Below are 18,905 nucleotides of genomic sequence, written 5' to 3' on the forward strand. Positions count from 1 at the left end.
CATTGCTCCAGTCCCAGAGGGTCACTGTGCCATCTGTCTCCCTTGTTTAAAGAGAGCTGTATCTGAAGTGTCAAGCCTTGCAGGTGAGAAAACTGTCAGAGGGCCTTCACTGCACCGGCATGAATGAGATGCATCCATGAATGTGCAATGCATTTGTTTGCTTGCACGTTAATAATAGTAAAAATAAAAACAAACAAACAAACAGGAGTTCCCATCGTGAGGGGCTCCCACAGCTGGGCTTTAGGTTTTAGATTCATTTTCAGCGGAAATGAATCTGACTAGTACCCATGAGGACACGTGTTCGATCCCTGGCCTTGCTCAGTGGGTTAAGGATCCTGCATTGCCTTGAGCTGTGGTGTAGGTTGCAGATGCAGCTTGGATTTGGTGTTGCTGTGGCTGTGGCATAGGGTGGCAGCTGCAGCTCTGTTTGACCCCTAGCCTGGGAACCTCCATATGCCATGGGTGCAGCCCAAAAAAAAGACAAAATAAAATAAACAGTAATAATATATAATAATGATTCTCCTTTCATTCACTTGAAAAATCCTTTCCTATGTTTCTATCCCTCATATTTACTGTTTTCTTTCCTTTCCTTTCCCTTCCCTTCCCCTTCCCTGTCCTTCCTTCCTTCCTTCCTCCTTCCTTCCTTCCTTTCTTCTTCCTTTCTTTTTCTTTCTTTCTTGGTTGTGCCTATGGCTTGTGAAATTTCCTGGGATAGGGATTGAACCCACGCAATAACAGTGACTCAAATCGCTGCTGTGACAATGATGGATCCTTAGTTTGCTGTGCCACAAGGGAACTCCCTGTTCTGTTTGGTTTCTGACAGGGCTATCAGTACAGATTTCCAGAGAATGAGAGCTTGGAGTAACCTGCTGGTACAATATACGGTATCATTCCTTCTACTCGGTTAGTTCCCCACCAATAATCCTGGCCATCCATTAGGCAGAAGCTAAGTGTGGTTAATGTCAGCAAATGAACTGACTGGCATAGAAATCAAAATTCACCAGGGAGAAGGGCAAAACCGCTAACATATTTTCAGTTGTAACCAGATCAAACTGTAAGTGCCTAATAATAGAGGTAGATAAAGAAGTAAGATCTCCTTTGGAAACAGCTCTGTTCCAGAATTTCACAGAAAAATATTATAATGAAACATGATGTACATGGGACCATAACAATAGATGTTCTACTAACCAGAGTTAAATTACACATACACACCCACCCCCACAGACACATACACATGCAAAAGGTAAAGGACAGTCAGTATATTGGGCCAGAAAGTTGTCTGATATTGGACTAAAGACATGGTTGCTTAGGGCAAGGATTCCACATTCATACCTTTTGACTAGCAAACACGGTGTGTGAAGCATGGCTAGAAGTAGAAAAACGTGATCTGAATTCCAGTTCTGCCACCTGATAGCTGCATGAGTGGGTAAATTACGAAGTGACTCTGCTCTCAGCTTCTTCATATATCAAGAGGAGAGAATTATTCCTGCTTCTTAGGAATGTCATGCAAAAAGCATTTGGCACATAGCAGGTGATCAGTACAGAGAGTACCTTTCTCATTCCTACTTTGCACACCCCGGAGCACCAAGTACACATATGAGGGCATTATCTATGTTCAACAATTTTCTGTCTTCATGCTTTGAATTTTTTGTTCTCATTTCTTCAAATGGGTTATGAGTTTCCTGAAAGGTTCAAGATCTTACCTTCCACACATCCTTTGTCAGGAAGCTATGGGCATACAGAGTCCACCAAAAGGAGTTAGTCAATAAATACACCAACAGAGAAACATAAGGGATGCAGAAACAGGGGATCTGACAAAGGAAAGACAGAAAGGAGAGGTGGTGGGAGGGCCTATGACGATGCTGTGTCAGCAGGCTTAGACTGCTGTGGGCACAGGCGGCTTCTGGGGAGACATATCTGGGAAAAGAAACGGAGCAAAGAGTGACCTGACAGGAGTTAGAGGGAAGAAAATGCACTGGGGTGCTTTGCAGAGCTCTTGGATGGTATGACAAGACTGAGCCAGAGATTCAAAGCAACTTCACACATGAAAGAAAAGTTGGACACTTCACTCCTGGAGAGGAATTATAAATACTGATTGTCTTAGCTGGAAACATCATTTCCTCATGAGGCTGAAAACACAGATAGGGCCTTAAGCAAAATCTTGACATGATCATAAGGTGGCAAAGGGGAGGGGGAGGAAGGGTTGGAAATGGAATAAAAATCACCATCCATTATACTAAGAAGTAGGAGAGGGAGTTCCCGTTGTGGTTCAGTGGGTTAAGAACCTGACATAGTCTCAGTAAAAATGCAGGCTCGATTCCTGGCCTCGATTAGTGGGTTAAGGATCCAGCGTTGCCGTGAGCTGTACTGTAGGTCACAGACGCGGCTCGGATCTGGCGTTGCTGTGGCTGTGGTGTAGGCCGGCGGCTACAGCTCTGATTCAGCCCCTAGGGCTGGGAACCTCCATATGCCGCGGGTACGATCATAAAAAGCAAACAAGAAAGAAGTAGGAAATACTGACTAAAATTAATAAATCAAGAAGTAGTCGGTATGGATAAACTTAGAAACATGATAGTAAATACCAGAAGCAGCAACTCAAAATGATAACAATAGTTTCCTCTAGAGACTAAGGGTGAGGGAAGGGGTGCCAGAGAATGAATTTTGCATTTTAGCGCTGCTTATCTTTTTAAATTATGTGCATGTGTTATTTTGATAAAAATAAAAAGTTTTTAAAATGAGGACAGTAATTGCATTTTATACTCATAAAATTCAGAATAATAGAGTGAAATTGTAACAAAGGACGTAAACAAGGCCTGATTACTCAAGGCAAAAAAAAATACTCAGCAACAAACTTGTTTCCAGAACTCACATGCTGTATTTCTCATTCCCATGACGTTCCTATCACACAGCCTATCAGTTTATTATATTTCTTATGGCAGCTAGCATGACTTTCTCTATACAGAAGGTGCTTAAATATTTGTTGGATGACAAACTTTACCAATTGCTGAATTTTTTCAGGGCAATTTTTTTGTTTGTTTGTTTTGTTTTTTAGGGCCACACCTGCAGCCTATGGAAGTGCCCAGGCTAGGGGTCGAATAGGAGCTGCAGCTGCCAGTGTACACCACAGCCACAGCAATGACAGATCTGAGCCATGTCTGCAACCTACACCACAGCTCACGGCAATGCCAGATCCTTAGTCCACTGAGCAAGGCCAGGGATCGAACCTGCATCCTCATGGATCCTAGTTAGGATCGTTAACCACTGAGCCACAAAGGAAACTCCCTCATGGCAAATTTTAATGAGCTTGGTCTGGAGAGCAGAGGGGTCACAGCTGAAGTTTATAGTTCTGTTTTATATGGAGGGAGAAGATTATAGCTTAAATGGTTTTGAAAAGGTCTCCCTGAAATCTGATGCTGAGGTAGACATTCCACAGGTCTAATCCACTTTATACAATGCAGGAGTTTGCCAGAGACTTATTCTAGACAACTGATACTTGAGTGAGCCCGTCTAATGGGAATTTTAATTATGCATTCCTATATGGTCTCTAAACTCTGCTCTTGGGATAAGCTAGAACTCTTTGGTGTGTAATCTCTGCCCTGAAGGAACCTGTGTTCTGAGGAGGTGTTGCTGTGGCTGTGGTGTAGGCCAGCAGTCCCCTGAAGCAGGAAGGGGATGAAAGCAGTATCCTTGCTAAAACAGGGTGTGAAAACCATTGGACAGAGTTTCAGAAAACACTATATCCGTACCACACTGTCTCAGCTTCCTGGGGAAAAGTATTCACTGAATTAAAATCTAGTATTTTGGCCTCAGATTTGATCTGAGAATGCAAATTAATAACAGAAACATCAAGGTAAATAGTGTCATAGTGTCTTTGCAAAATTTCCAATGGAAGACGTCCCTCACGTTACCTAATTCCCTCAGTGATAGATGTACCTTTGAATTCATTTCCAGGAAAAATTTTGCTTCTACTGATGAACCTGCACACTTTCTTTTATATTAAAAAAAAAATAGCTCTATGTCCCCACAATTTCTTTTTCCCTTAGTTACCTGAAAACTCTGAGTTAAATGAGAGTCCAGTTTTGGAAATTACCCATTGCAAGTGGCGACTAATATTTAATTTGGATTGTTTTAATGGATTTGGTTCTGAGGGTCCTTATTTTGCAAAGAGAAGCAGGCCAGCACTTATAAATTGCCTGCCAGGTGCAGGCCTTGTATTTGTTGTATATCTTATGGGTTATTTCATGGAATGTGTTTAAGAGTCCTGCAAAATAGGTGTTTTTATTTTCAGTTTACAGATAACGCAGCTTAGTTTTAGGGAATTTAAGTAACTTGTCCAACGCTATATGGTCCTTAAGATGTTTACCACATTTTTAGAAATAAGCAATGTATAAATTCTCAATAGTGTACATCTTATACTCAGATTGATATCAGAAATTATCAAACCTATATCCCTTTTTTGCTGAAGTATAATTGATTTACAATGTTGTGTTAGTTTCAGGTGTACAGCAAAGTGATATGTATATCACTTTTTTTTCAGATTCTTTTCCCTTATAGGTTTTTCACAAAATATTGAGTATATTTCTCTGTGTGAATCTATTTCTTTTCCTTTGATTTCAAGACCATATAGCCTATAACACACACACACACAGACACACACACACACACACACACACCCATAACTTATTTCCCTTCCTTCCTTTCTTCTTTCCTTCCCTCTTTCTGTCTCTGTGTCCATATGTTGGGGACTTTCTGGTCAACACTTAGAGGTACAAAGACGAATGACAAACAGACTCTGGTCTCAAGGAGCTTGCCATTTAGTGAAGGGGTGAAAGTAGAGACTTAACAACAACTAAACATTGAAAGCAATGCATGCAATGAGAGATGCAAAGTGCTTCATGAGTTCAGAGGGGGAAGGGAAATTCCAGGGTCCCAACTCTCCAGGAATTCAGAATTCACTGGACCAAGCAGATACCTAAATGAGAGTACAATACAATGTAAGAACTATACTGAAAGCATGTGCACTATGTTATATGCCCTAGAGGAGGAAGAAACAGATTTTGCCTGTTTCCCAGGTTGAGGAGGAGTGATTAAGCAACATGGGCAGTAAGAGAAGGGGATGAAGAGGGCCAGGGGCTGGGGTTCCAGAACACCTCAAACCTATCTAAGCAGGCAAGTGCTGCAGCCGGGGGAGGAAGGGTCTTAAGTGGGCAAAAGACAATCACAGGGAGGAGAGCTGGTCCTATGAAGTGGAACCTCAGGGAGGGACTAGATCTACAATGCTGGGGGGAGACCCAGCAAAGCCACAGAGATAATTGGAACCCCAGCCACTGGCCTCAGCCCTAAAGAGTGTGGAGCAAGGCAGGATCTCTTAGACACACTGTCCAGCCCCTTACTGGGAGAGACAAAGGAGCATTTCAGTAACATGCAGTGAGCACTGCATGTGAGCAGGTGGGCAGTGGACTTGGAGAAGAGGAAGACGTATAGATGGTCATCTGTGGTCTCCAGAGCAGCACCTGGGAAGGTGGCCCAAGGTGGAAAGAGAAGAATTACACTGACACAAAGGTCCTGAGCCTGGTAACTGGGAGATGGGTTCACAGGGGCAGGAGGGCTGATGGGAAGTTATTTTGGAAGGATGCTAGGGGCTTGAGCATGCCTGAAGACAGAGAGGAGAGAGTGAAGACATGAGATCAAACTACCGGAACAAGTCTCCTGGAGCAAGAGTGGAAGTCCAGAGTTGGCTATCAAGAAGCTAAGTGTGAGGGACCAGGGTCAGAATGGGACAGAGGACAGGAGAGTGGGTGGGGACCGTCCAAGCCTGGCAGAGGGAGGGGCTGCTGGGCCCAAGGCAACCACGTGTTCAAAGTCTCTGAAATTTTCTGGGCACATAGATCTGGTGCAGGTCTCCCTGCCCCTGGTCTGGGCACCTCCAGTGTTTTCTCTGTGCTGTAACTTTTCCGAAGAGAAATCTGATCCTTTAATGGTCAATGTGTTTACACTATGCAACTACCCTGTGGGAGGCATAAGGTATGCCTCTGTTTGAAAACGATTTGTACAATTTTCTCCATAACCTTCTATTGCCTTCAGGATGGATTTCTAACCTCCTTACAATGGTGTGTAAATCTCCTCATGATCTGGCCCCTGCTCACCACCCTAGTTCCATCTCTCCTCTCTTGACCTTACAATCTGCAGTCTAGGCATTCAGAACTACTCAGAATCTTTCCAAAGAACCTAGCCTTGGCCTGGAAGGCTTTTTCCCTCCCACCTCACTAGCTCCTACTCTTCCTTCCTTCCTAAGGTAGGCACTTAACACCTCCTCCAGGAAGCCTTCTCTGGTTCCCCAGTTTACTCTAGGTGCTTCCTCTATGTGTTCTCAGAAAACCTCAGAGTAACTTCTAGCAGAAACCTTGTAACACTCTTATAATCACTTGTTTCTATCAATTACTTATGAGCAGGGATTGTCTGGTCATTATTGGTAAATAACTGTACCTGTTTCATGAAAGAAAAAAATGACGTGGAACATCGCTGATAAAATTTTTTGATTTGACTCTGACCTATATGATTCCTCAGGATACAGGTCAGTTCAGCCTCCATCAAAAGTGCCTCTGCTACGTCCCCTTTCAGTGGGGGGCACTCAGCGGAGGCACTTTAATCCACAGGGCAGCTGCAAGTGAATTCTCTGAAATGCTGTCAGGTCCAAGGGCAAATGTTTTAAAAGCAGACTTCGTGTGGAGAAAAAGATGGAAGCACTAGCTCCTGCTTCTCCTACCTTCTGAGGAGAAGGGGTGGTGTTTAGTTTCTGTTAAATCCCCACGAGAAAGGATGAAGGGTCGTTGGTACGGTTCCTTTGTTCATTTCTTCAGCAAATACGTGGTGGGTGCCTCCGCAGAGCAGACGTGGTAGGGATTGGAGTGGAAAGGTGAACAAGACGGACGGAGTCCCTGCCTTCAGTAGCACGTGGTTTAGGTAAGAAAGACACATAAGAACAAAGCTGGACGAGGGGTGTTCACTGCTCCAAGAGGGGAAGTAGAGGCAACTAGCAGAGACGAAAGAATGGGAGCTAATCCAGACTGGGAAACCTTCTGGAAGAGATGGTTTAGCTGAGATTGAGAGAGCTTAGGGTTAGGTTAGCGAGGTGGAGTGGAGCAGAAGAACATTCACGAAAGAAGGAATGGCATATCTGAAGACCTGAAGGTGAAAGTGTGGTACTTTTCTGGAACCAGAGGACACTTCTGATGGAGGACGCTGGAGGGGCACAGATGGGTGAATGGGTGGGAGTAAGGGAAGAAGCAAGCTGGGAATAGAAGCCAACCAATCCGGTGAGTTGGGCAGGAGCCAGGTCACACAGGACTTTCAAAGCTACCTAAGGAGTTGGACTTCATTCGGAGAAAATGAAGATCATTTAAGGGGTTCAGGCAGGTGACAGACAAGGTTTAAGCTCCTATCTGAAAATGCTCAGGCTGGTGGCAGGTTGGCTAGACGGGAGGGAGGCAGACCAGTGTTGTGCCCGAGGGTGTGTCCATTCAGAATTCATCCACCTGTGCCAGAGGCTTGTGGGACAGAGACAGGCCTGCCAGCTCATCAGCCTCGAGGCTGTCCCCAGTATGCATCCTTTTCCAGGAAAAGTCTCTTCACCCGTGTTGCCAATAACAACTCCAGTGGCTAAATGTCCTTGGCCCCCCTTTCCAGGTCTGCCATAAAACGGCTCTCAAGGGAGTTCAGGGAAAAGAGGCGAGTTCCAAATTGGTTTGTGGGGAAAGGGTAGAGGGTCCAGCCAAAGGGAAAGGGCTTCGGGACAAAGACTCAGAGACACAAAGTCAAGCCACGAGCCAAAGACCAGAACATGAAGCCCGTGCACCCGTGTGCTCACCCACACAGACATGTGGGCTGCAAGATGCAAGGCCAGAAAAGCTCCTTGTTTATGAAGTTCTTGTTTCCTAAAGGTGGAGCTGAACTTAAGCTCCTGGGCAAAGCAAACTGTGGAAAATGCCAGTGATTCAGGGTGGAGGGAATTCGCAGCAGAAAGAAAGGGAAACAGGTCAACCATCCCCATTCTTTTATCCTCGGGACCCTGAAACTTGATTTTGTAGGATGCCTAAGAGAGTGGTCATTGGCCTCCCTCTCTTCTGCTTGACTCAATTTATTGCTTGGAGAATAAGGTGCTACTTTATTGTTCAGAGTCATTGCATAAAATGCAAATATTCATCCAGACTTCTCTAATTAGCATCCAGAGAGTTGTCCGGGCTCTGTGTGTGTGTGTGTGTGTGTGTGTGTGTGTGTGTGTGTGTGTGTGTTTGTCTTCCTTGCTTGAAACACAACGTGAAAGAGTAAGATGATTCACTCACATTACATCTCTCTGAGCCTCAAAGTCTAAATATTTGTGTGGTCTTTTGTTTCAAAGCTAGAACTTAAGGTAAATACCTTCTGAATCTCAAGTCTTTGTGCCTGACTTTAACTAACCATTAAAAAAAAAAAAATTAACCATTAATGTGAACACTTACTGATTAGCGCACTGGCTAAATGGGCTTTTGCTTTCCTATGTTTTCACAAAAAAACTCCACTCCCCCCACCCTCACCGAACTGATAACAACTGACATCTGATTAGAAAAGGCAAAACTAATTAGAATGGGTGCAAAGGGGATTGTTTGAGTCACTTACATTAATGCACATTACAGTTAAATATCTGTCAGATTTTCCATTAACCCTCTTGCATTTCCATCTCCAGGATCAAATCTATTTCTTAACCTCATACCCCTTTTTTCCCTAGTTGGAAACTTGGTATTCAACAGGCTAAATTACCCACTAATGCTTTAAATGCACAGCTCTTGTTGATGGATACAACACATGGACAAAGACCTTGGAATGAGAATAATAGAAGCCATTCCCCTAACTGTGGTTTTAAACCTTACGTTTTATGATTCCAAGGCTAACGTGTTCTTCATGGTATTGTGTTTCTTTCTTTACGGAGGGACATGGGAGTTAATTGTTGCTTTACACCAGTTCAGTTTATTGTGTTCTGAACTCCTGCAGATGAGGATGATAAAATGAAATAGAGATGAAACTGGAATATCCAACAAATAGAGTTCTATTCTGTAAAAGGTTAAAATATCATGTTCAAAGTTGCACTTGAAGACTTGGGAGACAGGCTCACGTGATTTAGAGTCAGTTACTACATAAAGTGTATTTAAGGATCAGGACAGTGTCGTACGTATACCTAATGGAAATCCAATAGTGTAAGGACACATGTCTCCTCCTGATCAAAAGCTTATCTGGAGGATAATGTGAGGAAAAGAATGTATATGTATGACTGGGTCACTCTGCTGTACAGCAGAAATTGACAGGACGTTGTAAATCAATTATAATAGAAAAAACAAAAATCTTAAAAAAAAAAAAAAAAGCTCATCGGGGATAGGACCTCTTGATCTTTTAGATGGGTGCAAACAGGGTTCTTTGCATCACTTACCCTTTCAGTCTTCAGTTCCTGGCACACTGTAGGTCCTCAACAAATGTTCATCATATGAAGAAATGAATACAAAAATTATGGTTTCGTTGTATTGTGAAACTCTAACAGTGCCTTTGAAACAGGTTCTCAAATCTTGATGGACCATGTTAAAGAGAGTGAGTGAATTTTTTTATCACTCAAAAAAATCTAACAAAGTCTTTGGGCTTTTTGCTTTAAAAACTAAATCATATATTTAAAAAAATAAACTAAATTATATATCACTCCCTTGAGTTTTTTTCATTTTTATCAGGGATCAGAGGTACCAGGAAGCCCGGCAGCAAATCAACCTAGCAATATAGGCAAGAATAAGCCTGCAATATGATGAAAATAGCTCAATTTGAAAACGCTATCTAATTATTTAATTTTAAAAATCTTAACAATTCTTCATGTTTTCCCTTACTACATCGCAACGTCATTGTTGTTCTCAATTGTAGTATTAGTACGCAGAACTTGCCTAACATAGAGCAGGAACTCAACAATTTTTTTTTTTTTCTGGCCACACCTCTGGTATGTGCAAGTTCCCAGATCAGAAATGGAACCTGCACCACAGCAGTGACCCTGGCTGCTGCAGTGACAACGCCAGATATCTAACCTGCTGTACCATAAGGGAATTTCAACAAATTTTTTTCTTTATAGGGCCACACCTACAGCATATGGAAGTTCTCTGGCTAGGGGTCAAATCACAGCTGCAGTTGCCAGCCTATGCCACAGCCACATCAATGCAGGATCCGAGCAGCGTCTGTGACCTACACCACAGCTCACCGCAACGCCGGATCCTTAAACCACAGAGCGGGGCCAGGGATTGAATCTGCATCCTCATGGATACTAGTTTGGTTCGTTACTGCTGAGCCACAGCAGGAAGTCCCCCAACAAATAATTTTTGAATGAATGAATAAAGCTATTGCTAGAGTTTAGAATGAATCAGTACCCAATCTAGCCTGGAATCATTAGTTCCTGGCTCCAGGTTGGGCAGACCAAAAGACACAGAGATCTGTGGATTGAGATATGGCAACTGCATCAGAACTGGTTTAAATTTAGCCCGGGGTAGTAAACAAACAAACAAACAAACAAACAAAAACTGGGAATGCAGACAACTGTGAAATTTCAAAGAGATATCACAAAAAAGGTTCCTGTTAGCACAACTCAGACCCTTGCACCCATTTCCTTACCTTAGGCAGCATGGCAGTACTTAGCACTGGGCTTAAAATCAGACTGTAACTCTGAGCAAGTTATTTAATCTCGCTAAGACTCAGTGTCCTCATCTGTTTAAAAAGAGCTGATAGGAATTTTCTCATGGCTTAGTGGGTTAAGGATCTGGCATTGTCACTGCTGTGGCCCTGGTTATAGCTGTGGTGTGGGTTCGATCCCTGGCCTAGGAACTTCTACATGCTGTTGGCATGGCCAAAAAAAAGGGGCTGATAATATCTACCATGTGGGTTATTTATAGACGGCACAGAGTTGGTATTCATGTCAAAAACAAATGAACGAATAAACACTGTAAAACACAAGCAAGATCCCTCCTGCTAGTTTCTCTAGTTAGGAGTCTGCAGCGCAAATTATATTAACATATGTCTCTGGAAATTCACTCTGGACTTCATGGGGTATCAGAAGCAAATTTTCGCTTCCTTTGTAAACTTCAAAGATAAAGGATGACATGTCAAAGATTAAATGAAAACATAAAAATAATGATCCCGGCCTACTGCGGACAACCCTTAGTATATCTAGACCAGCCCCTTTCCCTTTTGCCAGCTTAACCTACTGAGGTAAGTCATAATGGAAATTGCTAAAGGTCAAGGGTGATTTATCATGACCACATAGCATCTCCCGGGTCTCCATCCTAAATTCATCCCAGATTTCAGGTCATCTTTGAAATCACAGATTTGTTACCACCTTTTAGATTCACCCCTGAGTTCTGAGTATACTGATTTTGTTTCCCAGCTTTTTAGGACGTTTGGCTTAGTTTTGTTTTTGGCCCTTCATATCCCCACTCCTCTCACCTGATTCTCTCCCCTAAAACCAAACCCTGGCACTATCCTAGCTGGCTGACCCTTTGGCCAAACTATAGCTCCCAGCAAAGGAGTGGTTTGGTAATTATATTTTTGCCAAGCTCTGAATTCATGTTATTTTCCCATTAGAAAAGGCATTCTCAGTTGACTGAAGGTCCCATCTCTTCTCTAGCACTTTCTCTGGGCAATTATAAGGATTTAGAAGTATTGTCAGGATGTGAGAGCTACAGTGGTTCCTCTTCTCCACCCTCAGCTAGGCCAACTGCGAAACACTTTTGTGAGTGTTTGTCTCTAAGATTAGCTAGATACAACATTAACTTAAAGACAAAGGGAGGAGAACATTGCCAAGGGTTGATATATAGAGAGTACTAAAGGATAAACTTGGCCAGGTAGAGAGTGGGGTGAGGTTCCTAATATATGACTGAGGAGCTTGGCTTTAAACGAAGGGAGGAAATGTACAAATTTATGTTTTGGTCGTAACAAACCATCCCTTCACTGGCTGCCTTTCCTCTCTGAATTTTTAGAGATGGGAGAATTCTAAACGAAATACAGAATCCACTCGAGTTTCATGGACCAAATGTTAGGAAAAAAATCACACCTTTAAGTGTCTGATGATATAGCTCTGAAAAAGACCACTTTCTTGTTCAAGAGGTTAGGGCTTTGGATTGAATTCTCACGAGCCTTGGTCAACCCAACGAGTCTGTCAAACCTTACACAAGTATTCAGTGACTTGATGATAAATCAGAACTACATGCATTACATCCCTCTCCTGCCCTCTCCCATAACCTTCAAATCGGAAAAAGAAGAAAATTATAGCCAGGAGGTATTTCCACCTGCCAAGCCCCAAACATTAGCAAGACAGAGTTGCTGAAGACATTTTGTGAAACACCAAATACCATATGTTCTCCCAAGCTCGGAAGAGAAGGGATTACTCAAAACCACTCCGGGCATGGAGCAAAAAGGATGCCTCCAACAATTCGACTAGGCTGCATCTACCTCTTGGGTGCCATTCCCACAGAGGAGAACAGAGATGGGTGGGTGCCCAATAAAGGGAGTGGGACATGCAAATCCCCCAATTTCACTCTTCGCCCGAGCATGCAGACCCGTCTGGGTTCGGAGTTCTGAAAGGTGAAGAGAAGGCCATCTTTGCACGGTCTGCTGGCGAAATTATAAGCAACTAATCAGCACATGCAACCTACCATTTTGTAACAGAAAGCCAAGATTTCCACCATTTCCAGGGCTAGAGTCTCCCAATTAGCATATCCCCTAACAAATCTTCCCGTGTTTGACACAAAGTGAGTATGACAGGCAGAAAAAAAATTCATGACTACTATCTTCGTTCAGGATACACTTAGGAATTGCTTAATTTCCAATGCCTCCCCGCCCATGAATTTGGTTGTAACAGAGGTCTGGCTAATGTGAAATGAGAACACACATTTGTACGGTCTACTATGAATGGCAGAGTTGAAACTACTCTCTCTGAGTTGAGAATACTTAGCCATATACTGAATGAGATAATACGAATGGAAAAGCCTAGAAATATGTACATCCAAATGAAAATTGTTTCTCCAAAGTACCATCGTAGGAAGAAACTCGTTTATTTCCCTTTTTACCTTCAGAGAAAGTTCACAAACTAAATTTGAAAAGTAGTTCTATCACAGTATAGTTATTGTTTTTTTGACCCAAAGCAGCATTACTCAGCTCGATTGTTTTCAAAAATAGCGCTGACAAGATGAATATTACCTCATTGATAATAATCCACTCAATGTGCTGAAAGTTCTGAAAATGGTCCCTAGAGAAAAACTCTGTGACTGCATTGAACAATAGCACCATTATGAGAATGGGTCCAATCCCCCACCCCACCTCCAAAGGAGAACGCTTTCAAGAGGGCAACACATATTAGACTACACAGCCCGGTTACCCTTCCTTGAAACTCAGACACAGGACACTTCAGAGTCATACTTCTTGGAACTGTTGAGCTGAAAGGGATGATATGGTTCCATGTACAAGGTTGGGATAAAGCCTTGAATGGGTAGCCATTGCCTACCTGTGTGAGAAGCCTTTAGCTTGAAATGCCACCATCATTTGTACCGGTTTTTAAATGCCTTCTTGAAAAGATGAAAATTATCTTGGCATCATAAGTGTCTTATGCACTGGGAAAAGTAAGAAATTATCTAAGGTACTGGAAAATGTTTGTCCGTTTGGCCATTTGCACCCATGGAGGTCAGAAGTATGGTGTCCAGTTGTTGATCTGAGCAGCTGACCCGGAAACAAGACAGAGGATGTTGGAGGTGGCAGGAAGGCTCCCAAAGAAGGGCTGACGGGGCACCAAAGAGCTATATTTCCTGCTGTAAACTGTTTATTTTGGTTAGCTTCCTAATGCTCATCCTCAGGAAGGTCAAGGGTCACACAGGCATTTTTTGATTCTTTAATAGCTCTGAAGGTAATTAGAGATTTAAGACTTTCTCTATACCCCAAACTTTATTTACTATGTAGATTATGCAAATTGGCTCTATATTATAAGGAATATTCCTTTTGAGAATTTCACAATGATCTACAAACAGTCATTCCTTTCCAGAGAATCCCACTTGTACAGCCAAGTGGCTGAAAGCACAACCTTCAAAGCAGACCATCAGAATCCTGGCTCTGCAGCTGATTATCTGCGAAACTTGGGAGAAGTTATTCAACTTCCCTGTGCTTCAACTGCCTCGCTTCTACAGTGATAATATTAGTAACGACTTTATGTGGGCAAAATGAGATACCACAAGTAAGGGAGACAGAAGTCATGCCAGTTATAGAGTCAATACTCAATAAATGCTAACTTATTAATATCTCACTATTTGTTATTTCCATTTTGATGGTCAAAAGTCTGAGCCCAAGAAAGGTAAATCCCTATCCACTCACCATACTAATGGACAAAGTTAAGGATAGTTTTCTTTTATTCCTTTAATACTGTTTATGTTAAAATTTGAGACTTACTCTAATGGGCCTCCTACAGAAAAGCAATGCTTGTTAAAAATATTCTGATATATAACCCTTTCCATGATAATCACAATAATAGCCAACTTGATTCTAGACTTGGCCTGAGAAATATTTCATTCTCAAAAAATCATATATATATATATATGTATATATATATATATACACACACACACACATATATCATCCTAGCTTATAGGTGAGGAAACTGAGGCTTACAGAGGTCCACCGATTTGCTGGAGGTCACACAGCTACAATGTCAGGGTAAGAATTAAAACCCAGATTCATCCACAGCAAAATGGCTACACATAACATTAGAAAATAGTTCCACATTAGTTTTTTGTTTTGTTTTGCTTTGCTTTTTAGGGCTGTGCCCATGACATATGGATGTTCCCAGACTAGAGGTCGAATTGGAACTGCAGCTGCTAGCCTACACCACAGCCTCAGCAATGCCAGATCTGAGCTGCACCTGTGACCTACACCATAGCTCATGGCAACATGGGATCCTTAATCCACCGAGCAAGGCCAGGGATTGAACCTGAATCCTCATGTATGCTAGTCAGATTCATTAACCGCTGAGCCACAATGGGAACTTTCTAGTTTGTTTTTAAAAGATCCCCAAATTACCCCTATCGAAGATGAAACTTGGAAAAATATACACACAACTACACCAGGTCCATTCTCCATAATCTACCATTTAACAAAACACACTTAAGTGGATAAGTTCTGGAAAGCTTTACTTGGGACACCACTCTTGAATCCTAGTTGAGTCTTGTTTTCTCCTGGCATACATCTAGGGCAAAGGTTAGCCTGGCCACAGACTGTGGTGCTTGTGGTCTTCTTTTCTGGGCAGTAGCCACACAAACTACTGTAGGAATGTGATTGGAATTAGGCTCTGTGCTGTCACACAGCCTGACATATTGTTTTGACATGTAATGTGACGTCTTTGTGCTCGAGCACTAACACAGACCTGTCAAATTACATGCACAAAGCCATAATCAGCCTTCCTTCCTTCCTGCCTTCCTTCCTGCCTTTGCTCATTCCCGGAAGAATTTTTCCTTTTAAGTTCCCTGGGGAATCAGTGCTTATTTACCAGTATATGCTCTGAAGACACAGAACGATCTCTTCATATGATTCCTGTTTGGGGCAGAGTAAAACCTCTGCTGTGTATTAACCACAGGATATAAGGTAACCACAGATTTTTTTTTGTTTCTGTTTGTAGTCATGACAATTTCATCCTTTAACACTTAATTCAGACAGTTCTCCAGAAGCCCTCCTTGATTTCCCCTTGCTCGGTAAATATCCAACCTTTGTGCTCCACCTCATTATCCTTTCCACTCAGTATTCAAATGATAGTTTTTAAAACCTGTCTTCCTCTCCAGACTGTACTTGCAGACAGAGAATATGTCTTATTTGAGGTTGTTACTCAACCCTCCTGCACCAGCAGGGAGTCACAGCAGGCTCTATTATGATGGGTTGGGCATTTAGACATTCGGTTGTTGTGGGTAGAGACTAGTCATTAAACACTCCTAATATCATGTCTGGCCTTATTTCAACACTCGGCATAATCACAACATCATGCACATGGTATGTCTTCAGGGCATGCGTGTCACCTTAATGACTGATTTATTGACTGAAGGAATAAACACTGGGCATGGGCATATCAGAATATTACTGCTAACTAATATTAGCAAGTAATATTAGCCAAGGTATATAGAAGTTCCTGAGCCAGGGATCAGAGCCCCACCATAGCAGCATCCTGAGCCAGAGTAGGGATAACATCAGATCCTTAACCCACTGAGCCACCAGGGAACTCCTATAAGGCAACAGTCTTAACAAGCCAGAGTCTTTGATCACAACAGACCCCAATGACAGTCACGCCCTACAAGGAAATACTAGCTCTTGCCTCCAGATGCCTCAAGAACCTTCACAAGGTCTTCAGAGGAATCTGTTGGGACCACTTCTGTCCTTGTGGTCTTGATTCTGTCACAACACAAACATAATGGTGACCAAAGGGTAATGATGGCTCTAAATGGTGTCTAAGTACCCTGTGTTAGGAGGAACACAGCCCTTACCTGTCTGTGTTGTTGGGAGACCTGGTACCCCAGTCCTGTGATGGGCTGATTCTGCATCTTCTGCAGGAGGATCTTTTGCTGAAGTGGTAAGGGCGACCTTAGCAAAGGCTGGCTTGACAGTGGTTGTTGGGGCTGGGCTGGTGGCTGTGGCTGTTGCTGCGGCTGCGGCTGTTGCTGAGGCTGTGGCTGTTGCTGCTGCTGCTGCTGCTGTTGCTGCTGTTGCTGCTGCTGCTGCTGAGCTGTAATTGAGCTCTGTGGCTGTGGCGGCTGCTGGGGGTAGTGCAGGAGTGAAGGTTTGCTCTGGGAGGGCAAAACAGAAGGCATCTGCTGGTTGGCCTGATCTGAGTTAAAATGAAACAAAGGCTTGGTGTTGCCAAGCCGGGGTTCCACAGCTGTGTGCGGGGTATTCATAAAATTCCGACTGAGATCCTGAGGCTTCTGCTGCAGAAGCACGTCCAAGTGCCCTCCCTGGGCCGAGGGGCTGGCCTTGTACAGGTAGTTGGCCATGACTTTGGACTGGCCACCGCTGCCACCTGCAACCCCTGGCATAGGAGAGCTCTGTGGGCTAAACGGCTGCTGGCCAAAAGAAGGGCTGGGGATTTTCTCCTGCCCAAATGGACCTGGGGATGGCCCCGCTGAAGAGGGCAAGACTGGCCAGCTGGTCTGCTGGTGCTGCTGCATCCGGACATGCTGCTGACGATTGGCAGCAATCTGTTTGAGCTGTTGGGCGTGGGATACTTCCTGCCAGCTGGGCAGGGCCCGGCTTGCTCCTGAGGCTGTCTGAGGCTGAGCCTGGCTCTGTGGGACCGAAGGGATCGGGGATGAAGCGGAGAGGGCCCCCGAGTTGGCCATGGAGAACGCCGGGCCAGTTGATGAGGGCCTCAACTGGGGAGAGCCCGAGGGGCCCTGGGTCAGGCCTGGGGAGTATTCACTTTTGATCACGGTCTTCTCCATTGGCAAGGACGGCCTGGGGGTGCTCCTCTGACTTTGCTGATTCAGGTCAATGTTAAACGGGTCATCCTGCTTTATGGTGGCATTGATCATGTTCTCCAGCTCAAGGTCACTCATGGGCGGCACAGATATGTTGGTCAGTTCATTGAACAGTTCCTGCAGCTCCGGATCCATCAGCTGCTCCCCAGGATCATCTCCGTACCTGTTAGGAAATATATTCTCCTGGCTCACCTGGCCATCGGCGTGCTTGCTACAAGAGAGGGTCTCTCCCGGTTCCTTCTTCACTTCCTTCAAGCCCATGTTGAACATTCCGTTTCCAGGAGAATGTGTGTGTGGTGGCAGAGTGGCAGTCTTTCTCAGGGGCGCTTGGCTCATGGGCAAGGTCCCCGACATAATCTGACTTTGTCCATTATTCACTTGGAGGGCCCCTTGTCCCGCAGCCAGGTTTTCCCCGACACGGATTCTCTTGATATCAAGGAATGAGTTGTCGACAAAGCCATTGGGCCTCTTGTTGTTGGCAGGAGGCAGGTTAACGATCTGTTTTCTTTTCAAAGAACCCTGGAGCTGAAAGACAAACGGGAAATAAAAAAAGCAAAATGTGAGGTATTAATCCAGATAGGCATTGAGTCAGAAGAGACAGAATAGTGGAATGTTTCTTTCATTTACACATAGGATGAACTTGAAAAGCAAAAGGTACGGGTGAAGCACGGTCTGGAATACAGTGAAACTGACAGCAGAACAAACGGGGCGAAATGGTTCTGGAGGAGCAGGTCAACGAGGGATGAGAAGACACAGAGGTTCCCATGATTGGCACATTGGTCAATGGATCCTTCATATGTCATCAAGCATTATTGATAATACCTATGATTAATCATCACAGTGGTGGCGTTTTCTGGAGCAGGCCAAACCAGTCCACATGCACACCCAACCCACAGAGCAGCGGGCCGTTGGACTGAGCATAATCTTGACCAAGATGGGAAATACCGCAGCGTCTAAAGGTGTGACCCAATTTCCAGTTTCTTTTTTCACAGGTTCAACCCCTTCGTCACTATTATCCTCTAAGTGAGTCATTAGAATATTGTGTCCAGGGAGATAGTCTCTCTGTTGTTTGACTATTTCTTCTTTCTGTGATTCTGTGCCTCTGCATTCAGGCCCGTGTAGCAACATGGTGGGCGTGGAGAAACCATGAAATTATAATTTATCAACTGAGACAGTCTTAAGTCTGGATTTTCCTGGAGATTCATTCTTTGTGTGGCTTGTCTCTAAATCTTTTAGCCAAAACCAAGGTGTAGAGAGGCAGTACCACAGAGTGGTTAACAAAGAACTCAGGATCTGGAGACGGCTAAGCCCGGCTCAGATTCCAATCTGTCACTGAGTGCTAAGTGATCCTGGGGC

General features: G+C 43.8%; 1 protein-coding gene across 8 annotated transcripts in view; it reads right to left on the reverse strand.

Annotated features, from left to right (window-relative positions):
• The window catches only part of MAML2 (mastermind like transcriptional coactivator 2), a 374,722-nt gene that overhangs the window by 105,546 nt on the left and 250,271 nt on the right, over window positions 1-18,905 (reverse strand). For all 8 annotated transcript variants that reach the window (XM_084975737.1, XM_021102335.2, XM_021102334.2 and 5 more), the window contains exon 2: window positions 16,560-18,074. In XM_084975737.1, the coding sequence (XP_084831863.1) occupies window positions 16,560-17,903 (1,344 nt within the window). In that variant the 5' untranslated portion in view covers window positions 17,904-18,074. The remainder of the gene's footprint in view (window positions 1-16,559; window positions 18,075-18,905) is intronic.

The sequence above is a fragment of the Sus scrofa genome, chromosome 9, assembly GCF_054392235.1.
Source record: "Sus scrofa isolate SSC_HxYL_T2T_F1_AM1 chromosome 9, Sscrofa_HxYL_maternal_Yorkshire_Landrace_v2.0, whole genome shotgun sequence".
In the NCBI taxonomy this organism is placed as follows: Eukaryota; Metazoa; Chordata; class Mammalia; order Artiodactyla; family Suidae; genus Sus; species Sus scrofa.